At 42.1% G+C, this 20,757-nt stretch overlaps 2 protein-coding genes across 2 annotated transcripts in view; both read left to right on the forward strand.

Annotated features, from left to right (window-relative positions):
* The window catches only part of LOC146889878 (uncharacterized), a 37,881-nt gene extending 17,851 nt beyond the window's left edge, over positions 1-20,030 (forward strand). Inside the window, exons 2-6 of the mRNA XM_087901426.1 lie at positions 17,754-17,783; positions 18,261-18,290; positions 19,038-19,109; positions 19,217-19,458; positions 19,874-20,030. Of these exons, the coding sequence (XP_087757552.1) occupies positions 17,754-17,783; positions 18,261-18,290; positions 19,038-19,109; positions 19,217-19,458; positions 19,874-19,957 (458 nt within the window). The 3' untranslated portion in view covers positions 19,958-20,030. The remainder of the gene's footprint in view (positions 1-17,753; positions 17,784-18,260; positions 18,291-19,037; positions 19,110-19,216; positions 19,459-19,873) is intronic.
* The window catches only part of LOC125400818 (uncharacterized), a 33,986-nt gene continuing 29,632 nt past the window's right edge, over positions 16,404-20,757 (forward strand). The window contains exon 1 of the mRNA XM_087901418.1: positions 16,404-16,501. The gene's annotated coding sequence lies outside the window, so the exon portion shown is untranslated. The remainder of the gene's footprint in view (positions 16,502-20,757) is intronic.

Below are 20,757 nucleotides of genomic sequence, written 5' to 3' on the forward strand. Positions count from 1 at the left end.
TTTAAGGGGTTATTTATTTTGGGGGATAAAACTTACATACACCATAAACCGTCAGGAAGGGAGCCTAGTCGCAGGAGCCGGGAGCAGGAGCCAGGAGCAAGCACCGGAACCAAGAGCCGGAACCAAGAGGGCCTGATCCGGAACTGCTTCTCTTTTTAAAAGAGAAATATACCACACCCCAGTGGGCTGGTATTTCAGTAGCTATTGGCTGACGGAGCGGAAGTCGCTCCCCGCTGCACTGTGGGCTCGTATTTCAGCAACTATTGGTTGAGGCAGCGGAAGTTACTCCCACAACACCTCCCCCTTTTGTTTAAGTAAGAGAGTTCTAAGCCTACTATGAAATTATATACAGTAAGTACAAACCTACACAATTATATACAATAAATACAAATATCCTATTCTAACTAGCTTAAGTCTTGTATAAGAAATAACTTGGCCACTTCATGAAAGGAAAGTAACTACGTTTATATAATCTTCAATCCCATCAAAGATCTGAGAAGGGAAATAATGTTACCTAAGTAATTAGGAAGTGCAATCAAATTTCCAGAACATGTAACAAATCACATAGACAACTGGCTACCTGGGCAAACACCCAAAATCACGTTTGCAGCGTTGAAGCAACCAACTTTGGCTAAGGCCTAATGTAACTGACATACCATTTTCAAAGGCAAGGAACTTTTCAAAACTATCTTATCCTGTCTTGGCAGGATATGACAGTCCTGTTTTATCCATTTACGGATACTCTGTAACTCTGTCAGTAGTTGAGGTATGGGCATTTCTTTACCCAAAGGCCAGTTCTGCCAAGAAGAAAGGCTCCAGGTGGAGTGTCTTTGGTGCTCAACATTCTCTCGGGAAATGATCAGTGTTGCCAGTAGCGATTGTGTCTCCCTACCACAGAACTCTGAGTTAGATTAAAGGCCATTTTCTACAGCTCTTTGAAGAGGTTGAAGATTATCTATCTATACTGAATATAATCTCTATGTATCTAAAGAACCTGATTAGTCTAATTATAAATGACAAACTTAGATGACTATTGATCTATATTATTCTCAATATCTATCTAACTTAAAGATTGAAATAGTAAACAACTGTGCAATAAATGGGGACAATATGACCTCCAAATATAAACAATGTGCAAGTATACATTGCAATATGGTAAATATATATATCAATATATAAACAATATATAAGTATCTTAATCAGAGGTAGAAGTGTACAATGCAATATGGTAAAATATACATATATCAATACAATATATATATGTCAATACATAAAAATGTTTTAAACAGAGGTAGAAGCATGCATGCCTAAAATAGTCAACATAATTTAAGTTTGTATCAATATATAAGAATCGATATCAATATATTTGTCTAAAAACAATAACTCACAAGTACAAAGCTATTATCCCATAATCCAATTATCCCTCAATTATCCCTCTTTTTTTTGATTCCTGTGCTTATAAAATTCCTCCCCCAACCCTCAACCCTATACTAATTATAACCCACCCCTAAATGATGTCCCTAAACCCAAGGACAAACTTTACTGGGAGAGGGGATGTCGTTCTCTAGAATTACTTCCAGCTGTCATGGGGGCGACATTCTTTCTGGGGGATCCTGTGAAAGCAAAATGATGGTTAAATTTCAAGATCAATGTCTTTTAAAATTGCAAATAGTCTCTGAGTATTTTGTGGAGGACTGGCCAGAATGTTGTACAAGATGTGCATTATTTCAGCTAACCACGTTGGAATCGTCTTGTGCAGCTGGTACTCAAAACAGGTCTTGTAGTAGTGCTATCAGTATCATGATGTCATATCAACCAGGTGGAGTTGTTGTTATGGGGCCCCATCTTCTTCCTGGAAACTTCAAATGTCACTGCAGGAAAAACTTATTGTTCATTGTGGAAAACTTAAACATTAATCATATATATTAATCATATATTAATATCATATATTATATGATTATAATAATATATAATCATATAGACATATACAGACATATATATATTCAATAAAAGACATGATAGATATATTTAATGAAAGGTATGATAGATATGAAGAAAAGTAAAGATGTTTTCTAAACTCATATTCCTTTCTGTCCCATATCATGGCTCTTGACATGAGACAGAAACTCCAGAAACTCTGGGTTTTTCTTTTAACAACAGGCTTGGAATTAGAGAGGGACTGAGCCAGAGTCCAACTCTAAAACCAGCTCTATAAATTTAGAAATATGATTTAGTATATTTTACTTACAGAACCTATTCAGTTTTCTTGATAGTCCTTGTTGGGCCATTATTTTCCATCTGTCAGTATTCAGCTATCCAGGGTCCCTTGAACTTTTCAAAAATCAGTGTTTTCCTGTGGAGATAAGAACAGAACCCTGCCCCCATTCTATATGTTTTTCTTACCAACTGTATGAATATCATCATTGTGGATGAGCTGTCATTTCTCCTTTCCAAGAGGTTTCTCCTCTTCAAATTGAACCTTTATTAATTTTGATGGTATCCACAATTTTTCTTCTCCTGTGGAAACAAGAGCAAAACCCCTTCCCCAATGTAGCACATCTCCTGGCCTCCATTGAGAGGTCAGCACGTCTTTGAAATAAACAGGTTGGTTTAGTTCAGAAGTTTTTTCCATTATCCAATGCCTCTCTGCTGCTGTTGTTCCTTTCTCATTAGCATTAAGAAAATTCAAGGTTAATAAAGCATTATGCAATCTATTTTTGGGGGTATCTTTCATCCCTTTCTGTTTGTTTAGCATATCCTTTATAGTACGATTTGATCTTTCTATAACTGCTTGGCCTGTAGGATTGTATGGTATACCTGTAACATGCTTAATATTATAATAAGCAAAAAATCGTTTCATTTTCCTAGATATGTAAGCTAGACCATTATCTGTTTTTGTTTGTGCAGGTATACCCATAATGGCCATAACTTCTAATAAATGTGTGATTACTGAGTCAGCTTTTTCTGAGCTTAAAGCGGTTGCCCACTGAAAGCCTGAATAAGTGTCAATGGTGTGATGTACATATTTTAACTTGCCAAATTCTGGAAAGTGAAACACATCCATCTGCCAAATTTCATTCCTTTTAATACCCTTTGGATTAGTCCCTGCAGGCAATGGTGTTTGGTTATAAAAAGAGCAAGTAGGGCATTTCTTTACAATCTCCTTAGCTTGTTGCCATGTAATAGAAAACTCTTTTTTCAAGCCTTTGCTATTGACATGATGTTTTTTATGAAATTCAGGTGCCTCCAGCACACTACCAATCAATAATTGATCAATATCTGCATTACCTTGTGCTAGAGGACCTGGCAGACCCGTATGGGATCGGATATGCATTATATACATAGGGCAGAGCCTGTTTCTGATCATGTCTTGTACCTGGATAAACAATGAGGTCAGTTCTGTATCATCAGGTATAAATTCAGCAGTTTCAATATGCAAAATAACTCTTTCTGCATATTGTGAGTCAGTAATTATATTAAGAGGTTCTTTAAAATCCCTAAGCACCATAAGGATGGCATATAATTCTGCCTTCTGGACAGAATCATAAGGACTTTGTTCCACTTTACTCAATTCTTCTGATTTGTAACCTGCTTTCTCTGATTTATTAGCATCGGTATAAAATGTATGGGCTCTGGTTATTGGAGCATCATGGACAATTCGAGGGAGGATCTAAGAAGTTCTCTTTATAAAGTTAAGTCTCTTGCTTTTTGGGTAATTGTTATTGATTTCTCCCAAAAAATTAGCACAAGCTCTTTGCCATGGTTCATTGTCTTACCACAACTTTTTTATCTCATCAGCAGTGAAAGGCACTATAATTTCTGCTGGGTCTATACCTGCTAATTGACGAAGTCTCAATTTTCCTTTTATAATCAATTCAGAGACTTTTTCCACATAAGTTTTTAATTTTTTACTTGGTTTGTGTGGTAAGAAGATCCATTCTAAAATAGTATCTTCCCTCTGCATTAAAATTCCTGTAGGAGAAATTCTGGAAGGTAATATAACTAGAATGCAACTAAGATTTGGATCCACCCTATCTACATGTGCCTCCTGTAATTTTTCCTCAACCATCATCAGTTCCTTTTCTGCTTCAGCTGTTAACTCTCTGGGACTATTCAAATCTTTGTCACCATCTAAGGTTTTGTTTAAATGAATTATTAGATCAGGTGTTATCCCAGCAGCTGGTCGTAGACTGGAAATGTCTCCCAATAATCTTTGAAAGTCATTAAGAGTTCGTAACCGGTCTCTCCTGATTTGTGCCTTTTGAGTCTTAATTCTTTGTAAGCCTATTTTATAACCTAAATAATTAACAGAATCTCCTCTCTGAATTTTTTCAGGAGCAATTTGCAATCCCCATTTAGGTAATACTAGTTTTACTTCTTCAAACAGCCTTTCTAAGGTATCTTTGTTTTGATCAGATATCAGGATATCATCCATATAGTGGTATATTATGGACTTAGGAAATTGTTTGCGTATAATTTTCAATGGTTGGCTTACAAAATATTGGCACAGGGTGGGAGAGTTCAACATTCCCTGTGGGAGGACGGTCCACTGGTACCTCCTTGCAGGCTGAGAGTTATTATAGGTAGGCACTGTGAAGGCAAACTTTTCTCTATCTTTTTCTTGTAATGGTATAATGAAGAAACAATCTTTCAGATCAATAACTATAAGAGGCCATCCCTTTGGTAACAGGGAGGGCAGAGGAATTCCAGATTGCAGAGGGCCCATAGGTTGAATAACCTTGTTGATAGCTCTAAGATCTGTCACCATTCTCCATTTACCAGATTTTTTCTTAACAACAAATACAAGAGAGTTCCAAGGGCTGGTAGATTCTTCTATATGTCCAGCATCTAATTGCTCTTGTACCAGCTGTTCTAAAGCCTGTAACTTTTCCTCAGCTAAAGGCCACTGTTTAGTCCATATTGGTTTTTCAGTCAACCATTGTAGAGGCATGGCTGTTGGTACCTCTGAAGAGCCATCAATTGTGTTGTGTTCTTGTATAGCTCTAATGGCTGGTTTCCGCCATCTGTAAGATCTTGTAATATTGTCCTCAGAAATATAGGCTCTGGAAGCAGCAGGAATGTTAATTTGGGTGTTCCATTGCTGCATTAGGTCACGGCCCCATAAATTCACTGCAATATTTGCTACATATGGCCTTAGTTTTCCTATTTGTCCGTCTGGACCTATACAATTGACCCATCTCGTGCTTTGTCTTACTCGAGATAGGGTTCCAATTCCTAAGAACTGAATATCTACCTCCTGAAGAGGCCAATGCGGATGCCAAGACTCTGGTGTAATGATACTTACATCCGCACCTGTGTCCAGTAAGCCAGTAATAAGTTTGCCATTTACACACACTCTTAGCTGTGGTCTTTGTTCATTTATAGAAGTCTGCCAGAATATTAGTTTACTTTGTCCTCTTAGATTTCTTGATTCATTCACCACATTTAACTCATCCTTCAGGCCGTTATTGCTTTTAACAGCAGGCATGGGGCATTCTAATTTCCCTGAAGAGGCATGTTCTCTGCAGTGATTGGAAATGACTGGACCACATTTGCCATGGGGGCCTTCGAGAGGCCCCCTATTGAGTTTCCCGATGGCAACGGGTTGCCCTGTTTATCTCTTGTTGACCTACACTCATTCGTCCAATGCCTGCCCTTTCCACATCTCCTACATAAACCTGAAGGCTGAGTCCTCCTATTCCTGTTATTCCTAGAAGAGGCATTATTCCTGGAATTCCATTGTCTGCAGTCCCTTTTCATGTGTCCCATTTTGCCACAATGAAAGCATTTTGTAATCTGATGTCTCCTTTTACCTTTGGAAATTCCTTCTTGTACCCATGTTTCATTGCCATAATCAAATGTATCAACATTCATTGTATGTAAAACCCATTCATCCAAAGGCGCTGATCTGAGCTTTAAAGGCCCCAGGATCCTTTTGCATTCTACATTGGCATTCTCATAAGCCAAAGACTCAATTACTATATTTCTTGCTTCTGGATCAGGTATCCCTATTTGTACAGCCTTAGTTAGTCGTTGCAAAAAGTCACTAAAGGGTTCTCTCTGACCCTGTTTGACCCTGACATACGATTCTACCTGAGTCTTGAACCCTGTCCCAGGCCCTTAGAGCTGCTGTAGCACATATGGATAAAATGTTTTCATCATAAAAAGCTTGTTCCTGAGGATCAGAGTAAGGTCCTTCCCCTAGAATTTGATCTAGAGAAACCTCAATTCCTTTCGCTGATTCTTGTTGTTGTAAAAGTCTGGCCTCTTGTTTGAATAGGCATTTGAAATGCCATAAAGGTTCGTTCTCAAGGACAGCTGATGTGAGCTGGTTCCAATCTTGAGGAGTGGCCCTGTTGCTCAGAGCCCAGGATTTTAACATCTCCCTAACAAAGGATGAATGTAGTCCATAATTCACAATTGCTTGTTTAAATTCTTTCAGATCATTCATACGTATAGGCTCCCATGTATGTTCTTTAATGACCTTAGGGGTTTTGGAGCCAGTTATCTTTTCTGATGTTATTACTGGAAAGGCAGGTATAACTCTATGTAGACTGAGAGTTTTTTGAGGTGAAGGTTGCCTTTCTACCTTTTGCTCCTGTTCATCAGAGTCTATGATTTCCTCAATCTTATTAAATCTGCTCACCATTGCCTTCTGTAAGTCCTGAATTTCCTGTCCAGTATTATGCTCCAAAGCCTTCATTAACGATTCTAAGGCATGGAGCTTGTCCGTCAGAGACACTATTTCCTCCTTGGACACAATCGCCTTCATTGATAATTCCAAGGCGTGGAGCTTGTCCGTTAGAGATACGATATCCTCCTTGGACATAATCCTCATGGCATGTACTGTGCCTTCTTGTATGGAAATCCTGTCAATTAATCTATCATACCCTTTTGATAAAGTCCGATTTTCACATTCAATGGTTATAATCCTCTCAGCTAATGTTTCAGCACTTACAGTCATGGACTGGAGGTTATGAGTCATTTTGGTTGTACCCTCCTCCAGAGCAGTGACGCTCCCTTCTAAAGAAGCAATATCAGACTGTACCTTCTTGATATTTTGGTCAGTCAACCGAGTCATATCAAACAAAGATCTAGTCTCCTCCTTGAGAACTCCAAACTCTGATCTAGTCTCCTGCTTGAAAACTCCAAACTCTGATCTAGTTTCCTCCTTGAAATCTCCAAACTCTGATCTAGTTTCCTCCTTGAAAACTCCAAACTCTGATCTAGTTTTCTCCTTGAAATCTCCAAACTCTGATCTAGTTTCTTCCTTGAAATCTCCAAACTCTTTTTTGAGGAGGTTGGTATCAGTCTGAATTGTTCTTAAGGTTTTAATCTCTGCCCTCAGCATTGTAGATTCAGTCTGTAAGGACTGTATCTTTCTTATAAAATAGCCAAACACCAGAAAAGCAACAGATCCCAGGAATAACAAAGTAAGAGGAATATCTGAGACATCCTTCAGAATATCCTCCATAGTGCAATTGAAAAAACCATTGAACTTTTGGATAGTAATATTTTCCGACATTTTCAATCAAAGGAAATTGTACTTGTATGTATGTATGTATTTATTTATTTTCAACCGAAAAGAAAAATCTTACCTGTAATGACCGTTGCCTGCCAGTAGGAGGTGGGGCGCACCTGAATCCACGTGGCAGTGGTGTTGATTGAGGAAGTAAACTCTAGAATATATACACTCAAATCCAGAGGTTAAATCCACAGATCACAAAAGGTCAGAGAGCTTCTAGTGGCCAATAAACAAGGCAATAAACAAGGCCCTGCTGCTCTGTTCAACCGGATGCAGAGGGTCGTGACACAGCCACTGCGCTGTTGCTAAAGAGGCCTAGTGCTTTGGGCCCCGTGTCCCTGTGCTGGGATTAAGGGTCAAGCTGCTTGCAGCACTCCTAATCAGTTATGGCGGATGGCAGGGGTTTCAAACAGCTTGCTGGAGCTTCAAAGGGAGCTTGCGCTGTGAGCTCTTTGACTCACGTTGCAAGGAGAAATTTAAAAATCCGTGCTGAACAGGGCAAAGTAAGCCGGCAGAGACTGTCCGGACCTGTGTATCCTGGGAGGCCGAGCTGGGGGTGGGGGGGTGGGGCGGTTCTTAAACCAAACGTTGGGCGTCAATTATCGGCGAATCAATCCCACACCAGTTATGTTTTAAGGGGTTATTTATTTTGGGGGGTAAAACTTACATACACCATAAACCGTCAGAAAGGGAGCCTAGTCGCAGGAGCCGGGAGCAGGAGCCAGGAGCAAGCACCGGAACCAAGAGCCAGAACCAAGAGGGCCTGATCCGGAACTGCTTCTCTTTTTAAAAGAGAAATATACCACGCCCCAGTGGGCTGGTATTTCAGTAGCTATTGGCTGACGGAGCGGAAGTCGCTCCCCGCTGCACTGTGGGCTCGTACGTATTTCAGCAACTATTGGTTGAGGCAGCGGAAGTTACTCCCACAACACCCCTGTCTACTTTAAAGTTATGTTGACCTCGGAATGGAAATCAGAATATGTGTTGCATTGGGAAAGGGGTTTTGTTTTTGTTTCTACAGGAGATGAAAGTCTATGGATACCATCAAAATTGGTAAAGGTTATATTTGAACAAGAGTGTTCTTGAATGAAAGAGGTGATAGTTTATCAAACTAACTTATACAATTAACAAGTTCTTCTCAATTGATCATATGGACCTTGTCAAAAGGGAACCTCCCCAAAGTTTGGGTTGGAGCAGGGTTTTGCTTTTGTCTTTCAGAAGAATGAAGGCATCCATCTAAGGAATCTGAAAACCACTGGACAAATGAGACCTGTGAATAAAATAATTACTCATCTAGAACAATGTCCCAACAAGTGTATACATTGAGAGACATTAAGATATACTTTTGGTAATGCAAGTTAGAATAGGAAGTAAATGAGATACTGAAGAACAATTAATAAAAGCTCAGAGACAGATATTGGGGTTCAACCTGAAGACCATAAAAAAGAAACCTGCCAGTCACTGGCTTTTACCTTGACCTCAGTATGAAAATGGCAATCCTGCCTCCAGGAGACCTCAGAATGAGACTGTGTGAGAGCTGTTTCTTCACATCTTATACTTGTTTAAGTACAACGAGTCTATATAATATATATTTAGGCAATAAATACATATACAATGTCTAGTCCATTTGTGTTTGACAAATTCAGAGAAAATACTCTGTATCTATGCTATCCTGGTAAGTCCAAATTCTTGTACATAATTACCTTCTATCAAAACTTTCTGTTTATTATGTTAGGTAAACAAGGAAAACTATTGCTATCTAGTCTTCAACTCCTTCAGAGACCCAGGAAGGAAATAATACTAATTGAGTAAGCAGGAAGTGCCCTGTAGGCTTCATAAATAACTACGCAGCCTGTGACATCTGCAAATCAACCCTCTCTGAATTCCTGGGATGCTACGAATTGAAGACCCTTGGGTGCTATGTCTCTGCCTCACTCATGGAATCTGTGTCATTGTTATATGTCCTCACTCCCATGGGATGTTTCTGGAGACCTGGACCTTCCCTACTTACCTAGTTTTGTAGGACTACCAACTGTTGGCCACAGAGCTGGTGGTTCAAGAGGACCAAACATGTCTGGGAAGTGAGAACCAGCAGGACCCCAGAGGTACTAACCCTACAATGATAGTCCTCAGTAATTAACCCCTGTGTTTCCTGGTAGATTAGATAGAAGGAGAGTGTCCGGCTGATGCTGTGGTGATAGGAAAGGATCCTGCTTTAAGCCCTAGGGAGTTGACTTGGTTTCACCTCAAACAGCATTTTATCAGGTCCAAGCAACACCTGATATTTCTACAGAGCCAAAACAGATTCTTTATTAATCATTGGTAATAAAACATATTCACAGCATACACAGGTAAACCCCACATCACAGAGTGAGTTCCAGGACAGCCAGGACTACACAGAATAATGCTATCTCAAAAAAACCCCAAAATTAAATAAATAATAAAAAATATAAATATATAAATAAAATGAGTGAAAAAATAGACATCACCCCAAAACCTCAATAACAAACTAGATCAAGTGAAGCAATAATATTGGAGCTTCAAATTGTTTCTTTAAAAATAATTTGTTTAGACAGGAAAAAAAAAACAAATCACAATTCCAAGAAAGAATGAAGAGAGCCCTGGGCAGCCTTAGAAATTACCCCAGCCTGACTAGGCAGTGTCCACTCAGAAGGCTCCTGTCCTGAATGCCTGCTGAGTAGCTGGCCACTGAGAGATGACTGGTCCAAGGATGCTGACCTCAGCAGAGGATCAACCCAGCAAGGACCTTATATATGACTTAGGAGGGAGGCATGGTTGCAGCAGGCAGGTCACTGGGCAGTGTGGTGGGGGACACATCTTTGCAGGGCATCTTTACCCCTGGCCTCTCTCCCTGTGTCACAACTTCCTGGTCACTGTGTGAGCAGCTCTGCTCTGCCATGCCCTCCCACCATGATGGACTGCTTCCTTGCTGGTCCCCAAACAATGAAGCATCCATGAGAAATGCTGAAGGAATTTCATCTGTCTAAACGGAAATAGTATCAGATACACACTTAGACCTTCAAGCATGTAACTATGAGGGACATCCTTACTCCCCTTACTCTCTCTTAACATATACAGTGTTTCAAAGCCAAATTTGTAAAATTCTGTGAGGTGTATCATGTACATATGACAAACATGACTTAAGACAGGCAGGGATGGTGGGACCAGAGCTACAACGCTGGCTGTGCAGATGCAAGCTCTATAACTAAGTAGTTTGTGTAAACTATGTATTATTATATTATTAGCACTATGCCCTAACCAATTAAGCTAACTGTCCAGCTGGAAAACTAGTTACATTGTCATCTCTAAAGAGACTGCTAATACATAAGAAAAAGAACTGGAGTTAAAGCCAGCAGATAATGAAAATGGAGTCATTCTGGATCAGAGTCTTACTGTATGACACAGGTTATAGAACCCAGGTGAGTCTGGGACTCACTATGTAGCCCAGGCTGCTCTCAAACTCTCAGTTCCTCCTTCTTCAGCTTCCTGGGTGCTGGAATTGCAGGTGTGTGCTGCCATGCCCATCTTAAAGTGAATTAGTGAAAATATTCAAATATACCAAAATGATACAAGAAATAGAGAACAAAAGGACACACACACACACACACACACACACACACACACACACACACACACACACCAGAAAGGAAAAACAGGTGAATAATGGTAGATCAAAGTTTAACCATATTAATTACCAAATTAAATATTATATCTGGAGTGAAAAGGAGGACCCGAATATGTCCTATTATGTATTTTTTAAAACACAGTGACATAAAGCCAGGCCTATGGAGTGTACTTGAGCCTAGAGCTGAGATCAGCCTGAGCAACAAGTGAGACTCCCATCTCAAAATCAAACATAAATGCAAATACACAAACAGATTGCAAGTGAAAGGGAAAAAGGAAAGCCAATGAGTGATAAAGACGCGGATACGATTAGCAATCCTAGTGTTAGATCAAGACTTCAACTCGAGCATTCGCAGAGCTATGGGGGACATTCATATTGATAAACCTCAGCTCATCCAAAGATGCCGCAGTCATAAAAGGTTTCTACATGTAGTAAGAGTTTCCAACTCCACAGAGCAAAATCTATAGGATGAACGGAAGACGGTTCTGCCCCTGTACTTAGCAGGAAACCTTACCATTCCTCTTAACAGACAGAAAACTGTAGGAAAAAAAATAAAGTTAATATAGCCAGAGGTGATTTGAGCAATATCGCCACCACCCTGACATAGGTGCGCTCACTGAACACTACACCCGAATCTGCAAAATACACTTGCAAGGGTGCAAAGTGTGTCCCCTAGAACAGAGCACAAATCAAACCTCAATAATTCATGGGGATTGAAAACTAGCTCCTGTCCTCTGTCCAAGGCAGCGTGGAGATGAAGCCTTGAGTTCCCCGAAACCAGTAAAGAATGAGGGAAAGGAGCTGAGGAGAACGGGCAGTCATGGATGTCAGATGATGAAAGGTGGGAGGAGGGGAAGGAGGAGCCATTTACTGAAATACGATTAATAAAAGCTCAGTGTCAGAAACTGGGGTTCAACCTGAAGATCTGAGAAGCAAAATGGTCAGCCACTGACTCTTACCTCGACCTTGTTCCACAATGATGATCCTGCCTCCAGGGAGCTCAGAAAGAGCCTCTGTCTGAGAACTAATTCCCCCTGTCTTATATTCCTCTCTAGGGCTGGGATTAAAAATGTGCACTGCCGGGGTTTAAGGCATTCCCCACCCAATTTTTTGGCAACCAGTGTGGCTACTGGGATGAAAGGTGACGTCATTGCAGTTACTGAGAGTAAAGGCGTGTATAACCTGGTCTGTAAGGCTGACCACTGGTACTGTTATACTCTCAGATAGTCAGGCAGTCTTTAGTTATTAAAATACAATTGAAATGTCCCTACATTTCCCCTTTTTGTCTAAAATGAAAAGAAGGCTATAAATAATATAAGAAAACTATATACAGTAAGTACAATGACTATATACAATATACACAGGCAATAACTACATCAACAATGTCTAGCCCACTTGCATTTGGCAAATTCAGAAAAAATATTTCATATCTATCCTATCTTGGTAAGTCCAAAGTCTTATACCTACTTGACTTTCTATCATAACTTGCTCTCTGTATCTGATAAATTGTCCTATAGCTATCTAATCTTCAACTCCCTCAGATACCCAAGAATAAATAATATTAACTGAGTAAGCAGAAGGTGCAAGCAAGCGACTTTCAAGAAATGTGAGAAATGACAGAAACAGCTGGTTGCCTGGACAGTCACCCAGAGTTCCTCTGCAACATTGGGGCATCCATCTTTGGCCTACAGGGCTAGCATACTTAACAGACTTTTCCGTGAAGCAGGATATTTTGTGTTCTGCTTGTCTAATTAGGACAGCATAATGTCAGCAGTTGAGGCAGGAGCATTTTCTTGCCCAGTGTCTTACTTTCACCGTGAAGAAAGTAAACTCCACGTGGAGGTTTTTTGAGGCCCATTATTTTCTCTGAAGTAGATTGGTGCTGCCAGGAGCAGACATGTCTTATTGTTGTTGCAAGGAACCACTTGTTCATCATGGCCACCCAGAAACTGTATTAATTAAATAATTGCTTGGCCCATTAGCTCTAGCTTCTTATTGGCTAACTCTTATATTAATTTATCCCATCTCCATTAGTCTGTATATTGCCACTTGGCTATGGCTTACCAGGTAAGATTCCCATGCAGTTTCTCTCTCTCTGCCTTCCTTCTCCCAGCATTCAGTTTCATCTTCCCCACCAACCTAAGGTCTGTCCTATCAATAGGCAAAGACAGTTTCTTTATTCATTAAGCAAGAAAAGCAACACACAGACAGAAGAACCTCCCATATCACATTATCATAAAAAAGAAAAACTTAGGTCATTAAAACATCTTAAATTCCAAATTCTGTAGATCTCTGAAGTTTTTGAAGATAATCTATCAATCTAAATTATATCTTTGTTTGACCTTGATAAGATATCTAAATGTGACTACAAGTTCGATTATATTAGGTCATTAACTATTAACCTATATTTTGTTATTATCCTACACAGTTGATAATAATAATTTTCAAGGACTAGAAATTTGCATTACATTGTTAAATGAACTGTATAGATATAATACCTTGGACAAGATTAGAAATGTGTATATTACATGTTTTAACAAAATTAAAATTAAATTTGAATCATTATACAAATTAATAGTTCCTTTTTTTAAAAAGTAGGTGCTATAATTACCTTTTTATCTCATCGTATTTACATCTTCACTTTTTCTTTTCAGAGTAGATTCAATAATCTATCTTTCTATCTTATCATATTTATAATTTTCTTTTTCTTTTCCTTTCTTTTCTTCTTCTCTTTCTCTCTCTCTTTCTCTGTATATTTTTTTTTGAGACAGGGTTTCTCAGTAGCTATGAATCCCATTCTGTAACTTGCTCTGTAGACCAGACTGACCATGAACTCATAGAGATCTACCTGCGTCTTCCTCCTTATTGCTGGGATTAAAGTCGTGTACCACCTGGCCTTTTTGTTGTTGTTGTTTCAAAGGAAGAACCTTAAATGTAATTTCCTTTGTTTTGCTTTTTCCCTGACCATTATCCAAACAACTTGTAACCAACACATTAAACAAATACAAACATCCATAATCCAGGTTTGGCGAATGTGAGCATAGTTTTGTAGGATACTTCCTTTTGATTGGAGGGCACTGGTCATCTTATGGGGACCTAAAGAAAATTTAGGATTATGATCAAGTCCTTCTGGAGTATTCTCTGAGGCTGGATCATTTCATCCAGCAGTCGTGAAGCTGTTCTGGATGTAGAACTCAGTGGAAATTGTAACAAATATACTCTGAAATATTGGATCATCTGTGTCATCTGTTACCATTGGAGACTTTTCAGGGGGTATTCCTTAATCAACCTTGCTTTTCATAACCAACAATGAATCCACAGACTCTCACTTCCTGTGGAAACAAAAGCAAAATCTCTTCTCCAAAGTAGCATAACTGTTGACTTAAATTTTGAAGTCAAGGCATTTTGATCAAACCTTATTTTTCTTATTCCAGAATGAATCCATACAGGTTAGCTCAGTTGGTAGAGCATGAGACTCTTAATCTCAGGGTGGTGGGTTCATGCACCACATTGCAGGCCGAATGAAAGACAATTAATAAAAATTCAGGGTCAGAAATTGGGGAACAACCTGAAGATCTGAAAGGCAAAACAGCCAGCCAGTGGCTCCTACCTCAACCTCAGTCCAAAAATGACAATCCTGATCCCAAGAAGCTCAGAATGAGTCTCTGTCTGAGAGCTGTCTCCTCCCATCCTATATTCCTCTCTAGGGTTGGGATTAAAGGTGTGCACCACTGGAATTAAAGGCATGCACCCCCCTGCTTTCTATGGCAACTAGTATGGCTACTGGGATGAAGGTGCATGCTATGGTGGTTACTGGGATTAAAGTTGTGAGTTACCGTAACCTGGTCTGTGAGGCTGACCAGTTGGATTGTTTTACTCTCAGATCTCCAGACAGTCTTTATTTATTAAAATACAATTTAGATGTCACTGCAATTTACCTATCTGGACCCCAGCCCCAGGCTCTGGTTTCTTGCCCACCCCAGGGTCATAGGGGAAGTGCTGCTGCCTCATTCAGATTGGCTAGGATGCTGGTGCCCAGAATTTGGCCCTAGAACTTCCTGGTTAGTCCCTTTATCTGCCAGATCCATGGAAACCTGTCCTCTGTCCTCTGGTAACAGAAGATGAATATCTCACAAGGAGTGAAGTATGGTAACCACTGTTGGATCCTGGGGATGCTAAATTAATGGGGAACAAACCCCAAAGTCTATGAACTGAAAGACCCTAGTTTCTAGGGTCCAGGGAAGGATCCCCCAGACTCAATAAGCCACACCAATAGATGCAAACAGCCAGAGGATTCTTTATTGTCGAAGGCGCCAATGGGATACTCAGTACTCCAGTGAGACTGAGCACCCCCTTGTATTTTTCCAGCAAGTATTTATAGGGGCTCAGGGTTACATAACGGGGAAGCATGGCAACAGCAACATCATTGGTCAACTCAAATTAAATTAACATATGGGATGGATCAACATCAGGACAAAAACAAGTCTACAAAAACAAGTCTACAAAAACAAGTTTAAATTAAGCTAGTTTCAATTTCTGCCCCCTTGGGTTTTGATACACAAAGGCCTGGGTGTTTTCTCAAGACTGCTTCTGCTGCCCACAGATATCCTGTTTTCATCCTCTAGGCAGGTGTAGCCGGTCTTAAGACTGCTTCTGCTGCCCACAGATATCCTGTTTTACCCAGGCCTAATTGATCAAACATCTTAAGATGGAGACTAGGGTTGGGGTCTTTCATGAACCAGAAGCAAATTTTATGCCAGATACAGCAGGAAATATGAAGTTTATCAGCTGTCTGGCGCCACAGTCAAAGTTCAGTTTCTGATACTGTAGCAATGGGAACAAGTTTTGAGCCTCTTTTAATAGTGAAAACTAAGCATCAGGCACGGGATGAATGCATTTTTTTTTACAATCTTGAGATTAAGCTTAGAGTCACCTTTACATTTTAAAATTAACAATCTCTGCGTATAGGGTATTTGCTTAAGGTGTTTGCCGAAGCCTGCAACTGTCCTGACACAGATGTTTGCCACCTAGCTGAGAAGGATACAAGAAAATGTGAGGAGGAAGGTCACATATAGGCAATGATTAATGATTAGAGAAATGAGCAGCTGGGACTGACATATAAGCAGTTATGAAGTTAACCTTGGTCCGTGGCAGTGGTAAGACGAAGGTTTTTTTCTTTATAAGTTGATCTTTGGCCGCTGAGAAAGCTTCTGGCTTTAAGAAAAAAGACATTGTTCAAAGTTAACATTTGGCTGCTGACACACCTGCAGGCTGCCAGCTCTCCTCTCTCCAGGCTTACAACTTTATGTTCCTGGGATCTTCACTACAAGGTGAGCAGCTTACATTATGGGCTCAGATTATGATGGGATCACAGTGACCAGAGCCCCCAGAAAGGGGAGGATGGTCAGAAGAGGTGGACTTCCACTGTGACCTTGCTTTAGCTGTAGGTACCTGGCTGGGAGCAGTGACCCCAAAGCCAGTCTCAGGGACACCCTGCCACTGCTCTGCTTCTGATAGGCAGGGTAACAGAAGGAAGGACTCAGGTCTCCAAGCCTGGATCCCCAACAGGGTGGGCAGCATTGTCAGGCCCTGGGCTGTGGCATTGGAAAACTTCTGTCCCAGACTCTGATGGTTCCAGGGTGTTGCTCTTTCTACTTTTAACGACTAAATGAATGAATGCTAAAGGCAAGGGTAGCTGCTCCTCTAGTCAGGAAGACTGCAGGAGTCAATACTTCCTGTTGGTGGGAGCTGGAGACGGGGGGGGGGGGTTCTATGTACCATTCAAGAGGTCCCAGGACTCTGGAGTCAGTCCCATACCCTGGCTAAGTCAGACCACCTCAGTCTGAACACTGTTTCTACCGCTTTTTGGATGTAACCTTAACAACCTCCCCAGGCCCCAGTTTTCCCATCTTCCAATGAGAATGGCAGTAGGATCTACATGACATTGTTGTTGGGGATAACTGGGGCCTTCATATAGCTTTTGGCAACAAGTATTATTTTTCATTATGGGTGGAACAGCAGCCATGGACCTGAAGCCTTGTTTGAAGGGGCAAAGGCCCAGCTGATGGCAGCCAAAGAGGCTCTCTGCCCTCAGCCCACACTCTAGTGGGAAATTTGAGGGAGAGTCTGGACTTTCTATTTGAGTGATTCCTTTGGACCTGTGAGGCAGGGGTCACAGGGAGGCCACCAGCCTTAGGATCCATTGGTGTCCTCTGAGCTGAGAAAGAGGTATTCTCTGCAGTCCTCCACTGCAGGCAAATGTGTAAGTTCAGGAGCCAAACTAGACCTTAGATAAACCTTAGATAAACCCTCTGGCCTTGTAAGGATCACAAGGAGCTCTCAGTGCTTCACAGCGGTCAGGTGATGTCCACCCCACCAACATTATTGTCCCCAGGTTACAAATGTGAAAATTGAGGTCAAGAGAGAAAAGACTTTTTGATCCCACTTGGAGAGGGGACATGTCTCTCAACCTGTAACCAGCCATCTAGAGCAGGTTTATGCACAACACTCAGATACTGAGCAATCAGAGCAGGGAGGACGGGTGACGAACCCGGTGGTAATGACTGGCTTTTCTCTCCATAGATGAGCGTCTCATTCAGTTCCTTATCCCTGGTAAGTGGAGCAGAAGTCCTTGGCTCATCTTGTCCCCGCCCTAGGCCGGGTACCAACAGGGGCCAGGACAGTCCACTGCCTTCCACAGCTGTGATTTCTGCTTGACCCTGTGGGTATGAGATGAGAGGGGAGCTAGGCTGAAGGTGTTCTCCCTATTTGGTGGATGTTAGAGAGAATGTCCCCTGACCAAAAGGCATAAGATCACAAAAATGCTCAGAGTCCGGGGGTGAGGGGTCACTTGGTGGTCCCCGGTTCTTTAGCAGTGTTTCAATAGCCCAACTCTCTCTCTCTCTCTCTCTCTCTCTCTCTCTCTCTCTCTCTCTCTCTCTCTCTCTCTCTCTCTCTCTCTCCTCTGAAACCAAAGCTTAGATAGAACCAGGGCAGTGAATTCATTCTTCCTGATTGTTGCACAGAGCAGCCAGAGCAGGGAGGAAGGGTGACAAACTCGGCGGTAATGACTGGCTTTTCTCTCCATAGATGAGCGTCTCATCCAGCTCTTCATCCCTGGTAAGTGGAGCAGAAGTCCTTGGCTCATCTTGTCCCCGCCCTAGGCCGGGTACCAACAGGGGCCAGGACAGTCCACTGCCTTCCACAGCTGTGATTTCTGCTTGACCCTGTGGGTATGAGATGAGAGGGGAGCTAGGCTGAAGGTGTTCTCCCTATTTGGTGGATGTTAGAGAGAATGTCCCCTGACCAAAAGGCATAAGATCACAAAAATGCTCAGAGTCCGGGGGTGAGGGGTCACTTGGTGGTCCCCGGTTCTTTAGCAGTGTTTCAATAGCCCAACTCTCTCTCTCTCTCTCTCTCTCTCTCTCTCTCTCTCTCTCTCTCTCTCTCTCTCTCTCTCCCCTCTGAAACCAAAACTTAGATAGAACCAGGGCAGTGGGCAGTGAATTCATTCTTCCTGATTGTTGCACAGTATGGGATCCTTAGAGGTGGCTCAGGGCAGGGAACATCTGTGGTTTTTAGGCCTCTTATGTCTCTTTAGGGCAAGGAGGCAGGTGTTAATAGTGAATACTTTCTGCCTAGGCTCCACCCTGAGACAGGTCTACCATCTGTGATGAGCAGAATGACCCAGCTGTGCCTGTGAACACAGCCTGCAGCCTGAGACTTTTCTCCTCCTAGAGCTCGGGAGAGGCATCCAGCACCTTTGCGTACTTCCCTGACGAGAAGTTCCTACTTGAAAACTTCCATGAGGTGGATTTAGACAAAAAGGAGCCTCAGCCTGGAGACCTCTTCTTGTTTGGGTTGCAGATTCCAAAGGCAAATATCATTGGGCCCACGCGGGTGTTTACTGTGGCGACGGAGAGATCATACACTTTATGGGTGAGCAAAAAACAAACTTGTCTGAGTCACAGATGTGCTGTACTGGGGTGAAAACTGGTGAAAAGGAAAGCCAGTTCTGATTTGCCCTGGACCTGCTATCCCCACAGTCATGAGCGACAGTGTAACAGAAATGCTTGTGGAAGACTGTGAGGGTGTGGTGTACAAAGAGGGCCTCCGTCAGTTGAGCCGCACCCGAAAGCTCTTGCGTGTACTTCGCAAACGTGGTGGCGTTAACACTAAGTTGCTGAAGCGCCGTGTATATGAAGCTATGAACAGAGATCCTCCTCGCTATGATCTTAAGGACAACAACTGCATGCACTTTGCCCTGAAGCTGCTGGGCATGGACTCAGTAAGCTCCTCTCCTCTAGCTGCACACATCCCCATCTCAGTCGCTGGGTCCTCCTTTCTGAGTTCCCCCAATTTTCAACCAGCCTACTAATTTTGATTTTGGAGTTTTGAGAACCCTAGTTCCACAAATCAGGACTGCCCTTGGGAACCCTTCCAGTCTCCAGGCCTTACCAGGGGTTCCAACCACTCAGCCCCAGGCCCAAAACTCTAGCCCAAAGAGATGTAACCCATACATCAGCCTAGCTTAGGGCTTTCTCTCCATCCAGACCTGTTCCTTCCTTGCTTCCTTCTCTCTCTGTCCCTGCCTCCCTCCTTCCCTTGGGTCTTGGGAACTGAGCTCCAGGAATAACAAGTCCCTGAGACCTGGAGGTTAGACTAGACCCTAACACATCCTGTTACTTCTCTTTTCCTCCTAGATGACAACATACATGGACTCACCCATGGACATAATCAAAGGCTTAACCGGGAACGTACTCAAGAACTTACTACACAAGGATTAATGTGGCCGTGGACCCCCCTGACCAGGCCAGAAGAGGCTTCAGAAAGAATCATTAAAGTATTCTTAAAACCTAATCAGGACGTTAGCTGTTCTCGCTGCTCCATGTGGATCTGCTCTGCTCCCAGAATGCCCTTGTGCTTGCTTCCAGGGTAAGCCTGCCCTTAAATTCCACTTCTTCCAGGACACTGCTAAGCTACCCCCTTTGTAGGCAGGTGGCTCCCAGAAGGATTTAAAATGTGTAAAAAGGGAGGTTGGAAAGATATCTGCCCTAAAGCTCCAAGGTCAGTGTTTCAACTGTAGCCTGAGGTGTGGTCTTTTTTCAGGTTCTTTTCCCCCTTCACTGTGTGGATTGGCTGAACTTGGAGGTCAGGTGTTCAGATGTGGTGAAGGGAGATCCACACCCTCCAAAGACATTAGTCAGGCAGCCTGGTTCAGTGTCAGACCTGTTGGTGCCTGCAGTTGCTTTAAGTGTGGATAATGGGTGTGGAGGCTCTGAGGGATTGGGCGGGACAGGCGCTGTTCCACCTCTCCGTGTCCACTCATCCCGACCTTTGTACTTTGTGGTGGTCCTTGTGCCTTTAAGAATCTCAGAGCATGGCCCAGATTGAAGAATCTACTCAGTGGAATTGCATCCCTGCAGAGCTAAAGTTGCCCCAGACCGACGTCTGATGCCCCAGCCTACATTGAAGACACAGGCAACTCAGCCAGCCCCTGGGAACCAGAATATGGTCAGGACCAGCAAGCAGTCAAATCTTCTCCAAGTATAAGAGGTGAACTAGGGAAGCTCAGACCAGGGATGGG

This window comes from Myodes glareolus, chromosome 24 (genome assembly GCF_982192425.1).
Source record: "Myodes glareolus chromosome 24, mMyoGla1.1, whole genome shotgun sequence".
Taxonomy (NCBI): Eukaryota; Metazoa; Chordata; class Mammalia; order Rodentia; family Cricetidae; genus Myodes; species Myodes glareolus.